The sequence below is a fragment of the Aptenodytes forsteri genome, unplaced genomic scaffold (genome assembly GCF_000699145.1).
Source record: "Aptenodytes forsteri isolate BGI_AS27 unplaced genomic scaffold, ASM69914v1 Scaffold27, whole genome shotgun sequence".
NCBI lineage: Eukaryota > Metazoa > Chordata > Aves > Sphenisciformes > Spheniscidae > Aptenodytes > Aptenodytes forsteri.
Genome location: NW_008794407.1, coordinates 2,214,634 through 2,237,196, shown reverse-complemented (window position 1 = coordinate 2,237,196; position 22,563 = coordinate 2,214,634). Strand labels below are relative to the sequence as shown.

The 22,563-nt window shown below is 42.8% G+C and overlaps 1 protein-coding gene across 1 annotated transcript in view; it reads right to left on the bottom strand.

Moving 5' to 3' along the window:
- Nucleotides 1–1,275: 1,275 nt before the first annotated feature.
- Nucleotides 1,276–22,563, bottom strand: part of FBXL7 (F-box and leucine rich repeat protein 7) — a 153,018-nt gene continuing 131,730 nt past the window's right edge. The window contains exons 2-3 of the mRNA XM_009287995.2: nucleotides 9,252–9,863; nucleotides 1,276–4,370 (exon numbers count right to left, since the gene is read on the bottom strand). Of these exons, the coding sequence (XP_009286270.1) occupies nucleotides 3,634–4,370; nucleotides 9,252–9,849 (1,335 nt within the window). The 5' untranslated portion in view covers nucleotides 9,850–9,863 and the 3' untranslated portion in view covers nucleotides 1,276–3,633. The remainder of the gene's footprint in view (nucleotides 4,371–9,251; nucleotides 9,864–22,563) is intronic.

Genomic DNA, 22,563 nt, shown 5'->3' with positions numbered 1-22,563 from the left:
GAAGCCAGATGAGCCTAGCTCAAAAAGGGAAAAGTGTCGCACTTCACATCAGTCTCATGCTGCTAACGGGGAAAATACAGTTCCACTTTTTATGAAAGCCAAGGGAATGAGAAGGATGAATACCCAGATACAGAGCTTTGGCTATAATCACAGTGCATGGTAGTTTAGATGCGCCTTTTCTAAGAGACCTCTCCTACACAGGAAACAAATTATTCCAAAGACATAAACAACATGCCAGCCTGACTGATGTGATTCATCGCTGCTTCCTTTGATGAGATCACCACATGCTATTGCAGAGCAGAAGAAGCCTCAGTGCCTGAGCCCGAATTTTATGCTTCAAGAACCAACAATGTTTTCGCTCAGGAAATTTATAGTCTTTGCCAACCCCAAAATGGAACGAAGACACCTCAGTCACATGTTGCAATCTTTCCAGCAAGCTCAGCTCCACACGCACTATTTCAGTTTCTTTTCTGGTCGTGTCATTTTGCGAGTAGACATAGGAAAAAGATTAAAAGTCAAAACAGGCAAGCTGTATCAATAAGTTAAATTCAAATTTTCTTGAAATAAGTAGCAGTCTCAGAGTGCCAACTCAGACCATGTAAGACTATATACTTAAAAATGTTTGGCTTAGAAAAATTACCTTTATTCATTTTCCACCAGTGCCTCCCAGAGTAGGTTTTTTAGAGCATTCAAAAGGCAACACTGCACTAGTAAGTGCTCTACCCTTTCAGTCATTCCGTTTTACTTTTCACATCAAATATGTTAACTTGCCCTTAAACCAATGCAGAGGCCCTCCTGAAATTTTTATACATGTGCTTTTTATATACTGTTTTTTCTTTTACTTACACTTCTAGTTACTGACTATGTTCAGGGTCAAAGGAGAACCACATGAGGAAAATCAAATTTTAAAGACAGATAGGCAAGGTCATAATCTATAACAAATATATTTTTTTTTCCTTTTCTAATATAGTCATCCACCTACCTGATGTGCTGATGTGCTCATTCACCTACCTACCTTTACACTTCTAGTTACTGACTATGTTTCAGGGTCAAGGAGAGACACATGAGGAAAATCAAATTTTAAAGACAGATAGGCAAGGTCATAATCTATAACAAATATATTTTTTTTTCCTTTTCTAATATAGTCATCCACCTACCTGATGTGCTGATGTGCTCATTCACCTACCTACCTTTCAAGAAAAGTTATACAAGTACTTAATCTTTTCTTTTTCACCAGAAGTTAATCAAGTAGTGCAAATGACGATGCACGCTCATCAGTTACCAATATATTGCTTTATTTCTTGGTAGCAAATTAAGGCTTTATAGTGAGATTTGTACAGTACAGGCCAATTTAAACATTAGAAACCTTAAAAACCATGTAGCACTATTCACTCAATTTAGCATAGCCAGAAAAATAGCTTTTTTTTTTTTTAATAAACAGTTAAATGTTACTAATGAGGCCTTATATTTCAGGAGTGCAAATGGCTCAAAATCCCACCATCCTCAGGAATGGGCTTAACATTTAACTATCCTCAGGGCTATTTTGAGATAAAGGATAAACAGAGAGTATAGCTGGCTTGGATAAAATATACTGTACTACTTGCTGGAGAAGAATCTCTAATTTTAAAAATACAGAAAGGAAAACCAAAGTGATATTAACTGGCCAAAGGATGGTATCGCCCCCTATTAGTCACTGACCAGTAATAGTAGCAATGACAAATTCATTTTCCATGGCCCTCTTTGCTTCAGTACAATCTGATTTATAATTCAGAGCTGATGACATCCTGTATGTTAAGAAACTCAAAACTGGAGGAACAGACATAAGTTACAGGAATTTTTGCAGCAGTAGGACAAGTTCCCTCTGCAGGGACATGTCCAAACCATTGCTTTTTTGTAATTTGAGAGGGCATTGCTACAAGTATTTCCTCAGCAGTTATTATTTTTCTCGAGCATATGGATTTTCACTTCATATCAATGATTTTATTAGTGTTGTCTGGAGATGATGGAACTACTGCTTATGAAAACCAGACATGGTGCTTTCCTTCTTATGTTCTCTACCGAGACATTTATAGCATTTGAGCTGAACGTATGAATTCACCTGTCAGTCAGGCGCAGGGGGGCCTGCCTGAAAATATCATCACCCCTAACGTGTCTGGCTTTCAGATCTGAGCATTACATGTGAAAATGCAGAGAAACGGCTGCCAGAAAATTGTGAAGAAAGTAACCATGAAATGACCACACGCTCTGGGGAAGGAGGCAATGAGATGGGGGGACCTCCAAACCACTCTTGCTCTTGCATGAGCAAGAGTGACCATGAGAGTACAAGGGGCTCCCAGTGTCACAGGGCAACGCTGGCGTTTTAATTCCCTGTTGAACAGCAGCTGCTTCTCCAGCTTAAGGGAACACACGCAAACAAGGTTTCACAAAATCCAAATCTAATGTGAATAACACTCTCAGCCGCTCTGTCCCCAGGGGTGTTATCTAACATCAGGCTAACGTCTTTGAAGTCTCGAGATCAGCCATCTATCCTTTGAACTGGAAGGCCACAGAAAAGGGTCGGGTTTCTATGTGTATTAAGGCACATACACACTGAATTTACCTCGACGCACGTGCCTGGTTTGCTCAGGGAACATCAACTGCAGTGGTGCCACGGCTGCTGAAGAGATACAGTGAAGGAACAAAGACAGACTTTCTGGTGACAGCCACGCAGCACAGCAATTGGGACTGCCCCGTGCAAGCTGCTCCACAACGCCTCAGAGAGTCCCCGGTGTACTACAGTGCTATCTCAGCTTGTTGCAGAGTTACAGCAGCTTCTCAGGCTGATTTTGCTGGCTTTTCCCTTTGCCAGGCCACCAATAGCTCATCTGTTTTCCTTCACTCAGGTGAATATGTCACTGCTTATCAGACCCAGAAGTCCCTATCTGCTACCAGAGGGTGGTACTACACATGCAGGAGAGGGTGGATTTAGAAACGAAGGCAAGTAGTGATGATGCACAAGCGACCTGGAGGTGGGCTTTCCAAGAGAATCCATGCATGGGCACAATCTCCAGATTCACTCAGCAGAGTGCTCGGCAATGGCCAGCAGGTCTTATTCTGTCTCAATCAAGCATGGTTAAGAACATTACCCAGTATTTCCTGAGGGATTACAATGGATGACTACCAAAGAGAAACTACTTGGAGACAAGGGGATGCTTTATCAGCCATATTGGAAGAAGTTGGGGAACACAGACACACATTGCATAGTCAGCTTCATGAGCACAGATGGAATTCAGATGTATTTGACACAGCTTAGTAGCATTTCCAAAGGAGGGGTTATGTGCTATTTCCTTTGGAGGTAGCTACTGTAGCCTGGAACAAGATCATGGCTGTTATGGAAATGGCACCCCACTGGGGATGCTGAGCACTCATTGCTTTTGCATTAAGGCAGCCTCTCCATGGACACCCACCGCACCTTAAAAAGTGATCATAAAAAGCAAACAAAATAGTCCTCTAGAAACCCCCCTCACCCACAACATACAAGAAAAGCTGACTCCCGTGAGCTATAGAAAAGACAGCATTACTGAATATGGGAGCGTGTGTTTATACATCAGTGTTTTTAATACTGCATTGTAATGACAGGTGTGGGGTGTCCTTTCAGAAGAAGGCAGGGTTGGTGTGCTCTATAATACAGCGCTTGCAATGTCGTTTAACAAATCGCAGAGCATCCACAGAGACATCGCAGTCCTGCACATTCAACATCTGCAGGTCAAAACAGTTGGCAGCTACAATCTGCAGGCCCTGCCCAGTGATGCTCTCGCATGATTTCAGGCTCAGGCGCTTCAGGTTGAAGCAGTTGAGGGCTAGAAACTCCAGGCCGGTGTCTGAGACCAGAGGGCACTTGCCAATATCTAGCGATTTGAGTTTTGTGCAATTTTTGGCGAGGTACTCCACACCGTGGTCCGTGATGCCCTCGCAGCCCCGCGCGTTGAGGTAGCGCAGCTTGCTGCAGTATTTGGCTATGTAACGGATGCCTACGTCTGTGATCCGGCCGCAGTGAGCGATGCTAAGGTATCGGAGGCGCGACTCCAGCTTGGCGATCTCCCGCATGCCGAAGTCACTGACAAAGCGACAGTCGCTCACGCTCAGTTCCTTAATGGATGTGCAGTAAATCATCAGGTAGCGGAGACCCTCGTCGGTGATGCGGACACAGCGGCGCAGGTACAGGTGGGTCAGTTGAGTGCAGTGAGCGGCAATGGTGTGCAGTCCCTCGTCCTCCAGGACGAAGCAGTCTGTCATGTCCAAGTAGCGAATGGAGATTTGTTTCCCATGTAAGGGAGACAGCTTGATGGAGGCTTCGCGAGTCAAACTGATGCATGTTACTTTGGAGCAGCCTAAGTGGAAAAACACAGTGAATTTAAGCAAGCAGTAAAACCAAATCACACAGCAAGACCAGAAAGGTGGGCGTGAAATTGCGTGCTGGATGTGATTGAAGATACCTTCATGTTGCAAGAGCAGAATCATCCTGACTGACTAGTCTGGATTTGCTGTGATGTGTCCCTACACCAGAGGAAATGATAAACTCCACTGGAGTTAGTGAGGTTGCTGTGGGATTTTGAGCACCAGCAAAGCGACAGACCGATTTTGTCCATATCCCAAATGTAAAAAGATGGTCCTAGGTTTATCTAGGGACAGCCTATGATCTCTTACTGCAATATAAACCCAGTGACAATTTGAGAAAATGGTACTACATGACAACCAACGCAGCTTTTTGATCAGAGGCAGTCTCATAGCTAACTGGCTGAGTTTGTAAACCAACATCAGAGGCTCTTTCACCATCCAACCCCATTATAAAAAAGACAAACCCCACCCATCCTCCAAAAAGCATTTGGAGAACAGATGTGAATCCAGCCCCGAGCCTGCGATGTGGGAAGGATGCAAAACTATGGCAAGACTATGTGCTTGCAGAAGGGTGGAGATTCGGGTAACCTAAGGAGAATGGGGAGAGTCAGCAGGAGCCAACAGACTGGTAAGGGCACGGGAGGACATGGACTGGCGCAGAAAAGGACTGTTTCAAGTGAGAAAGTCTGGCCATGAATGGAGGTAACTAGACTAGAGGAGAAACACCAGACCTTGCAAGGAAAGATAAAGAGCTAGATTAAAGGGAAAAACATGCTCACAGACTTCCCCATTTTTAACCTCCACTCTGTGCATGGTGGTGAATGAAAGCTTTTTTTGGAAAGCGCTGTTTCTGTTGCACTGCAAACTGGCAGTCGCAGGCTCCTGAAGGGAAATTCTTATCTGTGCCAAGTTCAGCCCGGCACATTGCATTAGCATAGCTAGAAACAGCTGCAAGGAAGAAGGGAGGGTCTACCTGTTAGTGATCAAGGCCCAACGGTTTTAGCCGTAAATGTCTACTCAGCCAAATTCTGCAGCTTATGCCTAAAGAGGTGCCCTCAGATGGGGATAAAAAGACCTTTTCTGTATTGCTGAAACACTGGCCAACGGGGATGAAGTGACTCACGAAAAGCCAGAAAAGTTAGGATGACGACCTTAGAGCTCCATGTATCAGAAATGCTGCACAAATCTCGTAGTCTGGAAGTAAAGAGCATGACAATGTGTGGAGACCACCTCAAAAACCTGAATGACCCAAACCCATACCACTTGATACAACAGGTTCTCATTCAGAGGCTTAGTGGAAGGTATGAATATGCTTCAGTTCTTAAAAACAAAAAGGAAAAAAAATCCCTTGAGATAATCCAGTGGGCTCACACAAATTCTGTAAGAAGCATGGGATATGGACTTGAAACAGTTAGTTTCAATCAGATTTCTACATTCATCATTTGAATTTGCAGTTGGATTTTTAATTCAGGCTTCAAATTTATTTGAACAGATGCAAATTTTACCTTCGGCCTCACACAATGAAACAGGCAAATTGTCCACAGGTCATGCAGAAGCTCTGGGACCTTGAAGCAAAGCACTTTGTTCAACGAACAACATCTTCTTAAAACTGAATGCTGCTATTTCCTCTTCAGACTATGTTGCAGATCCGTCTATGTTATGGTGCAATCTTTGGAAATACGTTTGCCTTCAAATAAGTACTACATACACACTCAATGCAAAGTGATTTTTCAAAAGGGAAGCAGTACAATACTAATGGTGTAAAATTTTCACCTCTAATATGTTCTTTGGAGTAGGTGATACAAAATGTACCACAGGAGTCCCCATTCTCGAGCTGGGTTTCCACAGAAGAAACTGGCACCTAGGCAGAGTTCTGCTGGACCTGACGTAGCTGTCGCTATTGCGTTTGCCTGATGAGGTTGCTGGATTAAGGAGTCAGTCTGGATATTTTACATGCTGACCAGAATTCAATTTTAAAATCTGGCTAAGTGAAAATGAAGGGTCCACGAGGCCATGGAGAACGTTCTGCCTGCTGAGGATCCAAGAAGGGGGAACGCTTTACCGACCACAATTAGAAAGCAAATGGGTCAGAAGTCTCACAGCAGGGTTGGAGTCACATACATCGGTGTGTGATCACTGTTTTGACAAGCTCAGCATCGCCTTGTCTAGTTACTTTGGCTACACTGTAAAATAGTTAATGGGAAGGATATTCAAAATGGTTTCACCAGAAAAAGAGTCCATGTTGATATAGAACTGCCTGATTTTTAGGCAAAATGACAGGTTCCTGGGTCTGCAACAATTTTTCTGTCCTAAATAATAAAAAATGTAAAAACAAAGCTCTTGTAACATGATTTTCCATAAAGTATGTATAGCTGATTTTTAAAAGGGAGGAGAAACTTCCAAACAGATTGAAAAAAATGTTGGCTAGCGTGTTAGATAATAACTTGCAGTCAAGCTCAACCACCTTCTAGAGATATCTCAGACCTGCCCACAAAGTGCATGCTGAGGGTGACAGAACTTACATTGTGGAAAACTCTTAAAGTTAATACGAACATCTGGTTTTGACATTAAAGATTTTGGTACGTTATTGTTGCCAAGTAACCATCCAAGGGGGAGAGGGATTCAACTAGATGTACAACTGTGAACTGGGTTTTAATTAACTAGCTACAAGTATAGCGTTATCCCCCAGCACATGTACCCAACTTCTCTTGCTCAGTATGAAACTAAACCAGTGAATCACTTCAGTCCTGAGAATTGCTTGAGCGTGTAGGTGCAAGCCTTGTCCTCCTAACTACAGACAGAAGGACGGGAAAATGGAATCCAAAACATCCTCCAAAATTACCCACATCAGAACGAAAAAAGTGGACTCAAAACAAGACCCCAGAGATCAATTATCCTCAATTCATACGCAGGCACATGCAGCAAAAGCCATGTCTGAACACAAAGACCCTGACTTCTGAGCATGTTCAAAACCAGGATTTTTCCCTCGCCTGCTCCAAAAAGAAAGGACAACTTAGAAAAATGTGAGATTAAAATTACTTTCCTGTCCCGTTGATGAGACAAAATTCAAGGAAGACAGGTATTTTACTCGCCCTTTACACACTTTGGACCAAACTGATGAGCTTTTAGGGACAAACACCATCTTCTAAGTAACAGGCTTGGGGGAACCACAAATGAAGACAGACCCCAAAAGAACCTATTTCAAGACCTGGTATCACCTTTTCATTTTCCCTGCTTTTGAATAAGTCACCTTCGCTCTATAGCATATCTATCAGTAGGAGCTGTGGACCAAAGCATTTTCAGCCACCTACAAGCCCCCAAGTGCACGCAGGGTGTCAGCTAACAGACTGGTGTGCCAAGGCAGTTCACCCTCAGCTCAGCAATTCTACTTGTCCTGTCTCTCCAGGCCCAGGATACTCGAGCCACTCAACTCTCCACACCACCCTAGACGATGTAGTAAGTAAAGCATAAATATGCCAGGGATACAGCCAGGCTTCAAAGTGATATGTAGCTCTAGGTCTAAATCACACAGGCACATAGATTTTCTCCTGGTGTTGGAGATGCTTCAACCTGAATGTGTGGTTAGCAATTAAGAACCAATGTCAGTATGTTCTGACAATAAGTAACTCATATGCAAGGTCATTGCGAATAGACTCCATGGGACAGGACTCCCACGGAGTCCCGCAGACACTCCTTATCACCTGGCGGTTTCAGACAGCAATCAAAAAAGTGAGTAATTCTTATTTGTTGCTATTTGTTTTGATGCCTTCCATGACATTCTGCCATTCTAGGAGTATCAGGTGAAAGAGTTGGATAAATCAGTTAAAAAAAAATGAAAGGCAGAAAAAAGAAAGCAAATCAGTGTACATCAGATAGGCAGCCTTGGAAAAGTCAGTTTATCTGGGTACCAGTGACTCAATAGCATTGCTTCCTATCCCCACTTTGTCCTGCTTGTTGCCGTTAGTATCTCTGCAATGGCAAATCTGGTCCGGCTGATTAATAACAACATTAGACTGATAACAAGTGAGATCACAAAGTAAGTATTGAACATCAAATTTACTTCAGTGCTCTGCTTGGCTACATCCTTTCTGTTAAGTGCCAACCTATTTGCAGAGAGGAAATTCTGTGTGGCTGACCTTGGGAAAAAACATCTTGTTTCTCCAGAGCAGGTCTGAGGAAAATTGTCTAAAACATTTCTGCTGATCTAAACAGCTGCAGTGATACACTGTAAGTAGGTGAAAGGAAAAGCAGAAAGCCACTACGCAAATATATACACTATTAAAAAAAAAAAAAAAAGTCCAAGCTAGCTAAGTCTTGTTAAAATAGCAATGGAAACAAGGGGACCTTGAAGTTTAGCTAGGGATGACAATTGATATTTATACCCAGACAAAAGCCTAGCACTGATTCTGAGCTCCTCGTCAAGTCACTTATCAGATTACAGATATATACTTTATAAGCATATAATCTACATATAAATTATATATATACACACACAATGTAGATATACGAAAGAGATAAAACAAATTTTGCTGAAGTGACTAGCCTTCACCATATGATGTAGCACTGACTGCAACATGGGCCCTCGTAAGGGTGCTTTGTGCAAAAACCTATAAAAAGTACTTGTGCTATTTGGACGGGCCATCTCTGCTAGCTCGTCTCCATTGGAGGAGGCCCGGCCACTCAAGAGGTGCTGCTGGCATTTGGGGCATTGAGGTTCTAGCGGTGCCTGTCTCACCAGTACTGTGTTAGGAGATTGGCATTCCTACTTCAAAAGACAACACAGACAGGGAAAGTGTGCAATTGTGAGGCCAGGGGTTTGACAAGCATGAGGCTTTTAGAATCAGAGGCACCCGTATTGAAATATTTCCTGTTACCTGACACATCCAGGTGTTCCAGGTTTGGGCACAGTGACACGACATCAAAGACCGCCTCATTGGAGATGTTGTAACAGCCAGACACCTCCAGCCTCCTCAGTTCTGGACAGCACTGGGCAATGGTGTAGAGTCCTCTGTCTGTGAGCCGCCTGCAGCCACTAACAATTACCGTCTCCAACATGAGACATACGTTGGGTGTATCCTGACAAAGCCTCCGGGTCAGCACTTTAAGAGCCCTGTCTACGTTGATTGTCTCGCCAGTCAGGCGAATAGTCCTCCAAAGTCGGGGGTCCCAGGCAAGGTTATACCAGCGGCGGCACACACGGGCACAGCGGCACAGCTGGTTGGTGGGCAGGAAGGAGAATATCTGGACCATGGAGTGGTCAGGCAGCCGGTCTATGTTGGCCTGTTCCTTCTGGTGCTTGGATGCCAGACGGATGAGAGGATGAGTGAGACGGGTTGGAGGCGGCGAGTGGACCATGGCAACAGTTTCCCCAGTGACTGAGGATGAAGACGTTGACGACCCTCTGCCATTCTGGAAACCGGGGGAATTCGGTGGAAATATTAATGCTGGACTGGGTGTGCTGAGTGTCCGCATGCTCAGGTCGGAGTCTGGAAGACAAAACACATTATTTCAGTAAGCAGTGGGTGGACACAGAGCTCTCTGAGCAGCACAGCACCCCGCTAGCCCATTTGTTAATGGAGCATGATGGGCTTCGGGGTTTGTTGGGGGTTAAGCAGTCATTTTTACCAGTGAGTGAGGAGAGACATATTTCAAAATCTATCTTAGAGTATACTCTGAAAACACCTTAGTGTTGGGTAAATGACAGAGATGCACCCCTAGCTGTGCTGTCGAAGCCATGCTAGCAAAGGAGGGGCTGCAGGTCTGAGCCCTGTAACGAAGAGGAGACGGCAGTGGAAGTCCAGGGATTTTAATTCTTTATACTCTCAACTAAACACTGCAAGACATGAGTACATTTGAGTTGCAGGCATTTTTGACAGAGTAACTGCCCATAACCTTGGCACTACCTAGGCAGCTGTGATCTGTTAGGGGAGGAATACTGTGGTCCTTTGCCTCTCAGCTCCTTCAGCCGTTCAGTGGGAGGCCAAAGAAGAGCTCACAAGGCAAATGCTACTTCCTTCACCAGATCTGGGCAGATGCGAAAAGCACAACCCCGTACACTTATTTTCATTGTGTCATTAAAGAAGTTTACTTTTCATTCATGCAAACTGTGACTCAGCAGTCAACCAAGAGCCCAGTGACTAGTTCTTGAAGGGGGGTTGGCTGTGCCTCTTCATGTGCACGCAGAAAGCACTCCTTTCCAATGGACTAAAGTGAACTTCAGTTGGATTTGAAAAAACAAGCCCAGAAAAGTAAGTGGTGAAGAAACAGCATGCCTGGAAACTTCTTACAGAGCTGTTGCACAACATTTACATGCTCTTTTTACTAGGCCTAATTGTCACACTAGAAGCAGTCAACCACCCCCCCCAAAAAAATTTGCTACTACTTTACCTTCTTTATTTCACTGTACCAGTAAAAAGCAGGCACAAAAATAAAGGGCCTCTGCTACTAAGAAAGGTTGCCTTTGCTGTAAGATTATTTCAACTGTTTTCTCTCTGTGCCGACATTGCTGCCTATGAGTCATTTCCACTCCTGCTCCCAGCTCTCCAAGCAAAACAAGTAAAAGACTGGAAGACAACTAGGATATAATTTTGGTAGTCAAGCAAATGCCATGGGCAATACATTTAGAGACCCTGAGATATTTCAGCAGTATGCTACACAAGATGCAACCAGTGTATGAGAGATGAATGCTGCTGCTGAGCACACCCCTTCCATCTCCGACCTCTCACTACTGATCTCAACAGAAATTCTTTATGAAGGAAAGCACCATCCAGAGATGAATACAGGAACCACAATTTAGTGTCCAGTAGAATAACAGCTATCACGAATGGAGTAAGAACACTAGTTTTAGAGCACCAAGCTTTCCTGTGTGTCACATCTTCTGCTATCACTTCAGTGTTCAGACATTTCAGGGAAGCATGCAAAGCCATCTCCTTAAATAACACTGACTCCACAGCTCTGTGACTGTGACAGCATAGATATGCGCTAAGCAGGGTAGAGCCAGAAATGCATTCAACAAACCGGCCCAAATCTGGGTTTAGGCAGAGTTTTTAAATTAAGTCCATTTTAGATGAATTTTATCAGTGTATTACACATGAATTTCCCCATCAAGCTTTTACTTAGCCCAGCACAGGCATGCTCTGGTCTCACTAGCTGCAACAGTAACAACCACAGGCCTGTATTTTCACAGCCTGTCTGCAAGGGAGAGAGGCACAACTCTTCAGCTGAAGAACCCAAGACACAAAGTCCAGCAGCTTGCCCAAGATCACCTAGTTCAGTTGCAGAGAGATCAAAATCATCATCTCACACTGTCAAGGAAAAACCTACACTACCCAGCTCCTTCTCTCTTCCTCTTCTGTATCTTGCTTTACTTAGACAGAAACTCAGTATTTCAGCAAGTGACAAGAAAAACTTTTTCTTCAAGGCTTCTGAGTCTATGCTATGGCTACGTGGACCTATCCCAGGGATTTGTGTATTTTTGAGCAAGAACCATATCTTAATGCAGAGTGGGTTTTGCAGACACCCTGCTCCCCTTTGAGACCTCCCAATACCCCCCTGGCAGCTACTGCAAATAACTGCATCGAGGAGTGTTATTTGGAAAGCGTCTGGTATACTCCGGTACTTTAAAAATGAGATTTACAGCTGGAGAGAAAAAAACCAAAACACCAGCAGCAGCCAGGCTCCTGCAGACAAGCACTGACTCCACCGACCACTTAGGCAAGAGTCCCCTAGATTAATTTTTGTAAGGACTTACCGTATGTTTGACCTGCCTCACATTACCACCAAAACCAATGACAGGGCCTGAAGTTAAACATGTGCAGAAGATGTGGCAGACTTGGAGCCTTTACTTTTTGCTCTTTTCTTGAGATTTTAAGACAAGGATGCTTCTAATATAAAAGAATACACATTTTTTTCAAGCGCCGGATGTATCTTCCACTACCACGTATATTTGGTATTGAGAATTTCTCTCCTTTCCTTTTACTTTTTCATTTGCTTTGGGCTTTTTGTTTGGTTGGTTGTTGTTTATTTGTTTTATACACAAACCAGCACAAAAAGGGAAAACAAAATGATATAAATAAAACCCACAGAACAAACACTTGTTTCTACACCGCAAAATAGATGGAACTAAAATCAAAAGCAAAATGTTTCATTTTTAACACCTGCTATAAACAATTTTTAGTACTGTGGGAATGATTACCTCCTGTAAGGCAGTCTCCCAGTGTATTTTGAAAACATAGTGTTTTAGTCAGTTATTGTTGAAAACACCTAAAAATCTCTGCAGGGTTACATTCTTCCCTACTCTCCATTCCTACTTAAGTATAAAAAAGCATTTAATACTCCACGATTCTCCCCCCCTCCCCCGGTGATCAAAGCACCGAGCTAATACAGCTAATCTCTACTCCTTTTGGATCAAAAGTGGCATTCTTTCATCACTCCTGGGCACACTGTGAATAATCAATACCTTAGACATTCTGGGTGCATAATGAATTACCAAAACGTGGTTTTTAACTTAGACCTAGAGCTAAAAAAGGTTCGACCTTCTGTTTTATGGGCACGCTCCGTGCTTGCTTCGTGCTGTCTTAATTCTCTCATTAGTACAGCAGTTCCAGATGTGCATCCTGTATTTCCTTTACCTTCAATCCCGAAGGTGCCTCATGCGAAACTTGCTCCCTCCACCTTCAAGGCATGGACTTCCAGACAGACACATACACATGCATATGCACACGCCCCGTCTGCCCTCCCCCAAAGTATTCTGGAAAAAGCCTGTAGTAGTGTCATTACGTTTAAACAAGAGAGTCGAGAGAGCATTACTGGTCTGCTGAGCCCGTAATGCAATATGATCTCGGACAGGAATTCTGGTGGTAGCTCAGCTGCACTCTGTACAGAGGTATTCCCGCTTACTGTTCGTTGTACACCCCCAAGGGGGAAAGAAAAAAATAGCAGGTGACTCCAGGAGCTTTTTGACAGTAAAAACTTGGAAAGCTTTTTGCTAGCATTTAAAGCTTCAGCAAAACACTTGGTCTACTGTACATTTTCCAGGCTTTTCAAGTATTGTTGGGAGGGGCTTCCTATAGCACTATCTGAACCTCTAAGGGTTTCCTTCAAATTTTGTTCTTCACCATTTACTGAGTGCTAGCTAACAGGCTGAGTCAGTCTGAGACAGGGCAACTTAATGACAGTGTGACATTAATAAACGCAACCCTGCAAGTGCAAATGAAGTTACTGATTGCAGTTCTCAATACACATCTTCCCACACACATGCCCTATACAAGCATTTCTTTTCCTGAAAAAAAAAAATTGTTTACAAGCCTGAAATGCAGCTTTACATTTTGATGATCTTAGAAAGTAAAAAACAAATTGCAAAGCAGCCCTGTGCTTCCCACCCTACAACCTCTTTTGCCCCTCTCCCGCCTCAGTTACCAATCTTCTGTGCAAGATGCTTTTTATTAAAGCTTTGCTCAGGCTCTGAAAATTGTTTGTTGATGTAAGAGAAAATTTCTTAACAATCTTTAAAGAAATCTCAAAAGATGCGTGCCAGAAACAGAACTATAAAAGCTGACACAGAGGGAGAAAATGCACTGGAGGGAGTTTTCTTATTCCATTAGGAATCTGGTTTATTTCAAAGGATTTCCCCCCCCCGCCAGTTTGTTTCCCAATTAATACATACATCTGGTGGGGGAAGAGCCTTTAAATATATATGATTTAAACCAATATCTAGTCTCTGTTCCTTCTGGCATTGACAACAATATGCAGTCTCCGATTTCAGAACCAGAGAGAGAAAACAATGTTGTATTTTCGTTAGTCCAGCGATGCACACTAACACGGGACACTTGATGTCCGGACCCCAGCATGGACTTTTTAAGATTGAATCATTTTTCATGCTTAAAGCGTGACTCCATTCAACCGCACCTTCCACGATGGTATTGCGGGTGTGCCTTTTTTAAAGTGAGCTCCTGAAGTTAACAAAATTAAAATTAAAATTTTGGTAAATATGAATCAAACTTCAGATTCTGATCTGACAACTAAAAAGGATCCTTCGTGTTGACCTGCTGTCACCACTGCGGTTTTCAGCAAAACTAAGGCAAGAATTAAACCAATCTATGTTCAGGCTTGGAAAAGTCAGTATAGCTGAGAAAAATAAAAAGCAATTGGCATTTTTGTCAAAAAGTTAGATGCAAAATAATGTGTGCAAGAAGCATTTACGCACAGTACAGAAACGTCACCTACTTAGCTTCTCTTCAGTAACAGTGTTGCATAGATATTGCATATTTTACTAAGTGCAATGTGGGTATAGACTTCACATTTTTACCACGATACCATCAACTTCGTGCATTCCAAGGAAGTGCTCCTTTTACAGAGACTGGGGAAAGTGGGAGCTTAATGGTTGTAGCAGCTACAGTGCAAAGGGGAACAGAAGCAGCTGACAGGCTTCTACAGGGGGAACATTGTGATTCAAGGAGAGACTTGTGAATTTGACAGACAGATGTCAAATATGGCTGTATGCCCTTAGAGGATATTAGGAAAAGGAGTTAGCTAGGACAGCAGGCTACAACAGGGCTGTTTGCTTTCTAAGGCCCTGGGCACGGATGAAGTCCCAGAAAAAGGGATACCTACAAAAGAGCGTCTTCCACATCACAAACATCCTCAGGCATTTCTCTCAGGCTAAGCTACCCTACTGACCTTCGTTCCACCCAGCTCCGGGAGGCTGGGAGGAATCAGAGAGCCCATGATAGCGAATCATAGAATCATTAAGGTTGGAAAAGACCTCTAAGATCGTTGAGTCCAACCAGCAACCCAACACCACCATGCCCACTAAACCATGTCCCTAAGTGCCTCATCTACTCGTCTTTTAAATACCTCCAGGGATGGGGACTCAACCACTTCCCTGGGCAGCCTGTTCCAGTGTTTAACCACTCTTTCAGTAAAGAAATTTTTCCTCATATCCAATCTAAACCTCCCCTGGCGCAACTTGAGGCCATTTCCTCTCGTCCTATCACTAGTTACTTGGGAGAAGAGACCGACACCCACCTCACTACAACCTCCTTTCAGGTAGTTGTAGAGAGCGATGAGGTCTCCCCTCAGCCTCCTTTTCTCCAGGCTAAAAGAAGAGGCAGCTGGAACAAAACTCACCGTGCAAACTTGCACGGGGCTGCAGTGGTCAAGTATGCCAGAGGGAAAGGGTTGCTTGGCGGAGATACCTATGTGATTTTGCAACCTTTTACAATCAAGAATGTACAGAATGAGAAGCAGAGTTGGATGAGCTCTCTCGTCTCTCTCCAAGTACACCAAGTACACTTAAACCACCTCTGATGTGCATGTCTGCCCTGCTCTTAATTTCCAGGGACAGCTATTACTCAGCTCACTGAGGTGCCTGTTCCAGTGTTGTCACCATATCAAGTTTCTAAGCTTTTCCTCTTACCCAACTCATACAAGAAGCTGTTTCTTGCCCCTCTCCTAGTGACTGTGAAGAACAGGAAGTCTCCACTCTTCCCGCAAGGATTTCTCACATGCATTTGCTCAAATTTCAGCCCTTTCTTCCTAGTCACATAACTAATATACACAGTTTCTCCTAGTTTCTCCTTTAGATTTTCTCAAACCTGCATGTATTTCTCTTAAAGCACAACGCTCCAAACTGAGCACCGCACACTACTGCACCTCACCAGCAGCGGCTAAAGTGGAGTCCTTCCCACCTATATTTCATGGAAACCACATGGTCAAGCTTCCAGATTTCAACAGTCTCAAAAGGATGATGCATTAAGTATGTGATTTGACGTATTGCCCAGATTCCTATGTGCCATACAGCTGCCTGGCCATTTATTTTCTTCATCCATGTTTATATAATCTATTCATCTTCCCCACACCTGTCTCCTTAGAGAGTGGTATATTTTCTCTCTCCTTAATCTTCTATTTTTTCAAGAGCATTTTGAGTACGGAGCAACCTTCTCAAACTGTGCTCATTTTCAGTTCTCCAAATATACCGCAAGTCCAGTGTCATAAATTTTAGCCCATTCCTCTGTATATTGGTAGTTTTGTGTCTCAATTCAATTCAAACAGATGGCTTCTGCAGAGGGATGGAAAAATTTAGCAACCTAGTAACGAATACCGTAGGGTATAGCAGGGCAGATCCCTAAAGGGTCCTTCTTGAAACATCAGCACAGTTGACAAATACTCAGTGATAACTATGCAATATACTATACCCTTCAGTGGCCACCTTATGATGATTTCATTTAGTCCGTATTTCACTGGCTTGTTTCCAACACAGACATGCAAAAGTCTAAATAAACCTGAGATAGGTTACAGCTACTGTTTCCCTCTCACCAGACAATTTATTCTTACCAACACAGAAAATTAGATTGAAAACTTAAGAAGAGTAAGGTCAAGGGAACAAAAACACTTCAGCAAAGATGAAAATTTATTTCTTATCCTGTGAGATCTTGTAGGTCGTGCAACTCTCTTTTTGAGAGCAAAGACCTGCGACAAAGCTCGATTTTTCAGTGTAAGAATGAGCAGCCTCGGAGCTCATGAAGTAATCGCATCCACATGCTCCTGGAAGGAATGGTTCACAGAACTTAAAATAACCTTTTATAGTTTTTAAAAACCTCCCATAGAATGTAATAAGAAACTGTACCTATTGTACAAGACTAGAGACTTTGTTACAAGACCATGTGGAAGAGGGATGTGTTAACTTAAATTTGAAGCCATTTCACAGTAGTTTCTGTGTGACATTTTACACCTTGGATTATACTGGTGTAACTTCCCTATGATGTTGAGCTCCGGTTTTCTTTAGTCTATAAACTGCTCCACATACATTTGGAGACCTGATCTTGCATTCCTGGCATAGTCACACTAGATGCTTAAAGTCAAACAGCACTGCAAGTGAAGTAATCGTTATAGTTTTATTAAGCAAATAATTCTTCCTTACAATGTATTTGTCAAAAGCTGGAACTAATTTCCCCCCTACTGACTTTGTCCCCTGCCACTTGGCAAGAATTAATTTTATCCCCATATTTTTGAATAGAGCTAAAAATACGAAGACTTAGAGGAAAAAAAGAAAAAAGTAATCGACCTATGAATTTATGAAGTCAGAGAATCTTAATTTTGCCTTCAGTACCACTGACGATACTAGCACACCAGTTCTGAGAAAAGGGTTTGTCAGTGCATCATTGCTGGGAAATTACATAGAGATAGATGGGATGGTGCATTTTTTCCACGTTCAGTAAATATCTAACCCCAAAATGAATTCCATACATGCTTAAGTACAAGCTCTTCTTAAACCCCTTCAGGCCAGATGCTCTCCCAACTCCTTGCAGTATGCCAGGGAGCTCCTCCAGCTGAGCTAGTTTATGTCTACATTAGCAGCCCAGAAAGAGGAGATCTGTGGAGCAAAACTCTTACTGCTGAGAACCCAACGTCCACAGGCCTGGGAAGTGGGTGTTAGCATTCGGACAATGTCTAATTTCATCCCCAAACCTGAATGCTCACTAGAGGTTCCCTCTGGCGCTTTAGGTGTCCTGCCAGAACGTATTTTTTGTTTTAGTTTCACCTGAAAGTAATTGGGTCCATACACCTTGTGGTGGTAACTAAAGCATGGTAAGCAGGGACTAAGGGGAGAGTCATTTCAAAAGTGAGCTTCAGACTGAACACAAATGCTAGTGTAGGTGAACCCACTGGCCACTGAAGAACCCCCGTCCACCTCCTCCAAACCCTGAGTTACCACCTCCCGACCTAACCCGTACCACGCAGAGGAGAGGCATCCTGTGCCCTGCTGGGTTCTCAAGACTGGATTATCAATAGACTGGACACGTTGCATTTCATTGTCCCCCATTTTCAGGATTACCACACCTATGGGGATCCAGTCCTTTGCTGTTCAATGCATTGCTTTGAAATGTGCAAACCAATTGTGGTTAAAATGAAAATAAGCATTTACAAGATGCTTATATATAAGCATCTTCTATATACTTCTAAAAAAAGGTTTAAGATAAATAAGACAACAAAAAGATAGCAAGTTTGCTTAATTTCAAAGTCATCCTCTCTCTCTCTCCACCTGACAAGCTGTTAGAAAGTCTTAATTAACCCAGGAACTCCATCCTGCTGAATATAAGAACCCTTCCCAATTCATCCAGAGAATGACTCGGTTCAGTGAAACAGGCTTACAACTATGTTCTGCCTTTTCTTTGAGTTACTCTGACATACTCCAAGGTCAAAATTTTGTCAGGTAAAACACTTTCCTGCCCGACTAGGCAACATTTACATTTCCGTGTTCCGCTTTTTTATGTATTGATCTTCATTTTTCATTTAAAACCTACTTTACATAAATACAGGTAAGATGAGTGCACATCGCTTAATACTGGCTCTCGAGCTATACATATGTGGCCATGACCAGTTGCTTAGAGCGACACTGGGCTGGGGCAAACAGATCCTACTCTTGTCTTTGAATGATATGCTGACATGAAGTTTGTGTTGATGCAAACGTACCTTTGCAATTTATATAGAAAACTGGAACAAATGCCTAATGGCTCCCGACTTCAAAATGCAGAAATCCAGTCAGCTGCTCCAGTCAGCTGTAGCTGTTCCACTATGTCACCTCTCAAAAATGGAAGAATTTGGAATAAAAGATGTATCAGTTTACATTATTACAGAACTTCAAGATAAGTTGCTGGACATAAATTTATGGGAGGGAAACATTTTCAAAATCCCCAGTTCACATGGATGAAAACCAAGAGGACCTGCAGAACCCTGAAATGTAGTTCTGGTAGATGTGCATTGCTCTAAACGGAAAATAATATACAAAGCAGAGGAATGCTTGCTTCTGGGGAAAGCTGAGAATATAATAACTTCATTGTGTAATCAAGATGACTTGCATCCAGCTGGTAGCAAACTCTACAGCAGACAAATAATTCCCCCCAAAATGACTGTTTCTAGCATATTCACCAAAAGTGAATTATTCGTGTAAAAGAACATTGTTTTTCATAATCAAATACTGGCATTTTAAAAGTACCCAACTCTCAGAAATTATTGACTTTCAAATTAACAGGGGATCCACGATTTGAGCTCCAAAATTGGAGAAATAAATGGTAAGCAATAGGCTAAACAGAAGAGGGAACAGTAGCAAGAGATTTAAAGCCATGAAGCTTTTGAGCTCCTCTCTTAACACTGAAGTTTAGATGCTAAAGATCCATTGAATCAATGTAATTTAGAATAATCCAAATAGCCTCCCTAAAATAAATTCAGGCTTTGTAAACATAAGCTTTGCTGATAATCTGGGAAGAGACAACCCTCCAAATTATAGGACAGAGTTGTACATAGCACAAGAAGAAGCCTCTAGATTAAAAAAACCCAACAAACACCCAAAACCAAATGAGAAAGTAAAGCCAATCCCAGCTCAGCCCAGCTCCTTCTGGATTGTCCTGTGAGATACCTGCAAGTGTCTACCCAGTGTCCCAGCTAAGGCGTCGTACGCCAAAGCAGATGACGTATCCTCCTACCAGCTAAGTTATCAGTAAGGGAGTGATGATAGAACAACAACAAAAAATGCTGCCAACAGAAAAGAGAACACAACCCTCTTCTGTAAAAACTGCTCAATTAGCATGTCATTGCTCACTCCAGGGTGAGCGAGGTGAGCTCTTTTCAATCGTGTAGGAGAATTACCCCGAGGCGGTAAGAGTTTTCCAGGCTTTACAAATCAGCAGAAGTCTTTATTCCCAGACTAATGCTTTCGCAGACTAGGAGGGACTCCATCAAGCGCCCTGCCTGGGTCTGTAGGATGGCCACGGATTACAGAAAATCAGCAGAATTGTGCAAAGCATAACTGAAGGCCAACCTGCAACACCTGCTCCTGATCAGCTCAGATCCATTTACACTTCAGTTTCCAAAGTTTATTTTCTTTCCCAGGAATAAGATTCCTTCAAAATCACCTGCTAGCCTCCTGGCAAGCATGCTCTTGTTTTGCAGGCAAATACCTCATTTCTAGGGTTGCATCCCTCCTCCCTTTTGACACGTGGCCAAACTGAGAAAGCAAAGTTGGTCTCCAGGGCTTTTTGAAGGAATGGTAGAAAACATCACTTAATCCACAGTTTTACATTTCTTACAAATCTACAATGCTACCACTACACTTACAAAGGAATAAATTCAGCAAAGAGCTGGCCAAAGCCAGTTCCCCAATGAATCACCTTTGGGACCTGGGTGAGAGGAACACTCTGGAGGGGATGAAAGAAAAGAAATGTAGGTCTCCAAAGCAGAAACCCAGGACACCAGCGCAATCTGACTTATCCAACACCTCTCTAAGAAAGATACATAAACCAAGGATTTTTCGTAATAAACACTTCACGTTATAAGAGCCCTGGAGTGACAGTCAGCAGTCCCCTCTTCTGTTACAAACACACGCACTATTCATACAATGATGCACTGAGCAAGCACATAGTGCTTATTCAGAACCACAAGGACTAACATTTTGTTTATGGGAAATTCAGGAGTTAAGCTGGGAAAGAGACGTGGCCACTAGCAGCTTTCTCCTACTGGAAAAAGTAACTGGCTCAAGCCCAAGTGCAACTAAGTTACGTGGATTCCTGACCACCAGTGTGAAGCAGTCCCAGACTGTGTCAAAACAGATGGTACTGACAACTGCAAGAGCAGTGCATTAGCCATCCTCTAAAACCCAGCCCTGCCGCCTGAGGTCCCACTTGCTGTGCCTGCGACTCGTGATGTATAAATTGCAGATTGCTATTTATACGCAATAGCATATGGTACTCTGACATTTGAAGAGTATCAGATGTACATATGTACATACGTGCAAGTAAATCAAGAATTCAGCACTCTCTATTTATGGCAACTTCAGTAACTAACTTCCCAGTCTACTGAACAATACTGATAAATAACTGCCTCACTGTGCATAAAATATTAACTGACTGTAATTATTCCTTTTCAATTCATTGTGATTTCAATTTACTGAAATGAGATAAACAAAACTATTCACCGATTGTTTTTATGTCATTTTGATTTCATTAAATCAAAATCAATATGCAGAAAAAGAAAATGTGATGTTTACGTCTACACAATTGCTGAAAGTTATTATTCAAAGCAAGAACTCTGGCATTATCTAAATCCTTCACCCTCTTATTTTTCATATTAACCTAACTTAATTATATTAAACACCATCACTGATTTCTAGCTCTATATGCAATTTCACATTTATCCTCAGATTTAGTATCACCAGCTTATGGTGATATCTTAAGGAGTAGACTTAAAGACAGGACAGCAGCAGCAGCAGCAGCAGCATTTGGAATCAAGAAACATTTGGCATCTTGAGAAAAGAGAAAGGCCCTTTTCTTTACAAAGCCCAAGAAAAAAGTGAACCTGGCAGGGCGATCTCATCAATATATATAAATATCTGATGGGAGGGTGTACAGGAGGCAGAGCCAGGCTCTTTTCAGTGGTGCCCGGTGACAGGCCCAGAGGCAATGGGCACAAACTGAAACACAGGAGGTTCCCTCTGAACATCACCAGGAAACACTTTGTACTGTGAGGGTGACCGAGCACTGGCACAGGTGTCCCAGAGAGGCTGTGGAGTCTCTCTCCTTGGAGATATTCCAAAGCCATCTGGACGTGGTCCTGGTCAACCGACTAGGTGGCCCTGCTTGAGCAGGAGGTTTGGACCAGATGACCTCCAGAAGTCCCTGCCAAACTCAACCCTTCTGTGATTCTATGAAATAACTCTAATACACCTCCTACAAAGAGCACATGAAGTTTAAGTCCCACTTTCAAACAGGCACTGTATGAACCTTTGCACTATGGTTCCAGGCATCTTCAAATCTGATCTCCCATCATGGGGGTCTTGCAGAGTTTGTTTTTTTCATTACACCAACTCAAGCTCCATCACAACTGGTGCCTGATCCTCCTGTTCAAAAACACCTTTTGTGACTGAGACAATAAATGATCACCCTCATCATTACCTGTTAAAGCTCAAGCAGGCAAATATCGTCAGCTGGTAACAGAGCTGTTAGTGAGAACTGGCTTAAGGGATACTTGTTCAGCGGTGTTTGCCCCCAGTCCAGAGAATTCCCTGAGGCTCAGCACTGGCTCTTAGTACCTGTAGAAAGGATGGGCACTTTTTGCCAGAATTCACTGAAAAACTAGTCTACCTCAAAACTTCCAGTAGTACCCTCATCACATGTGACAGATAATGTCAGGTTT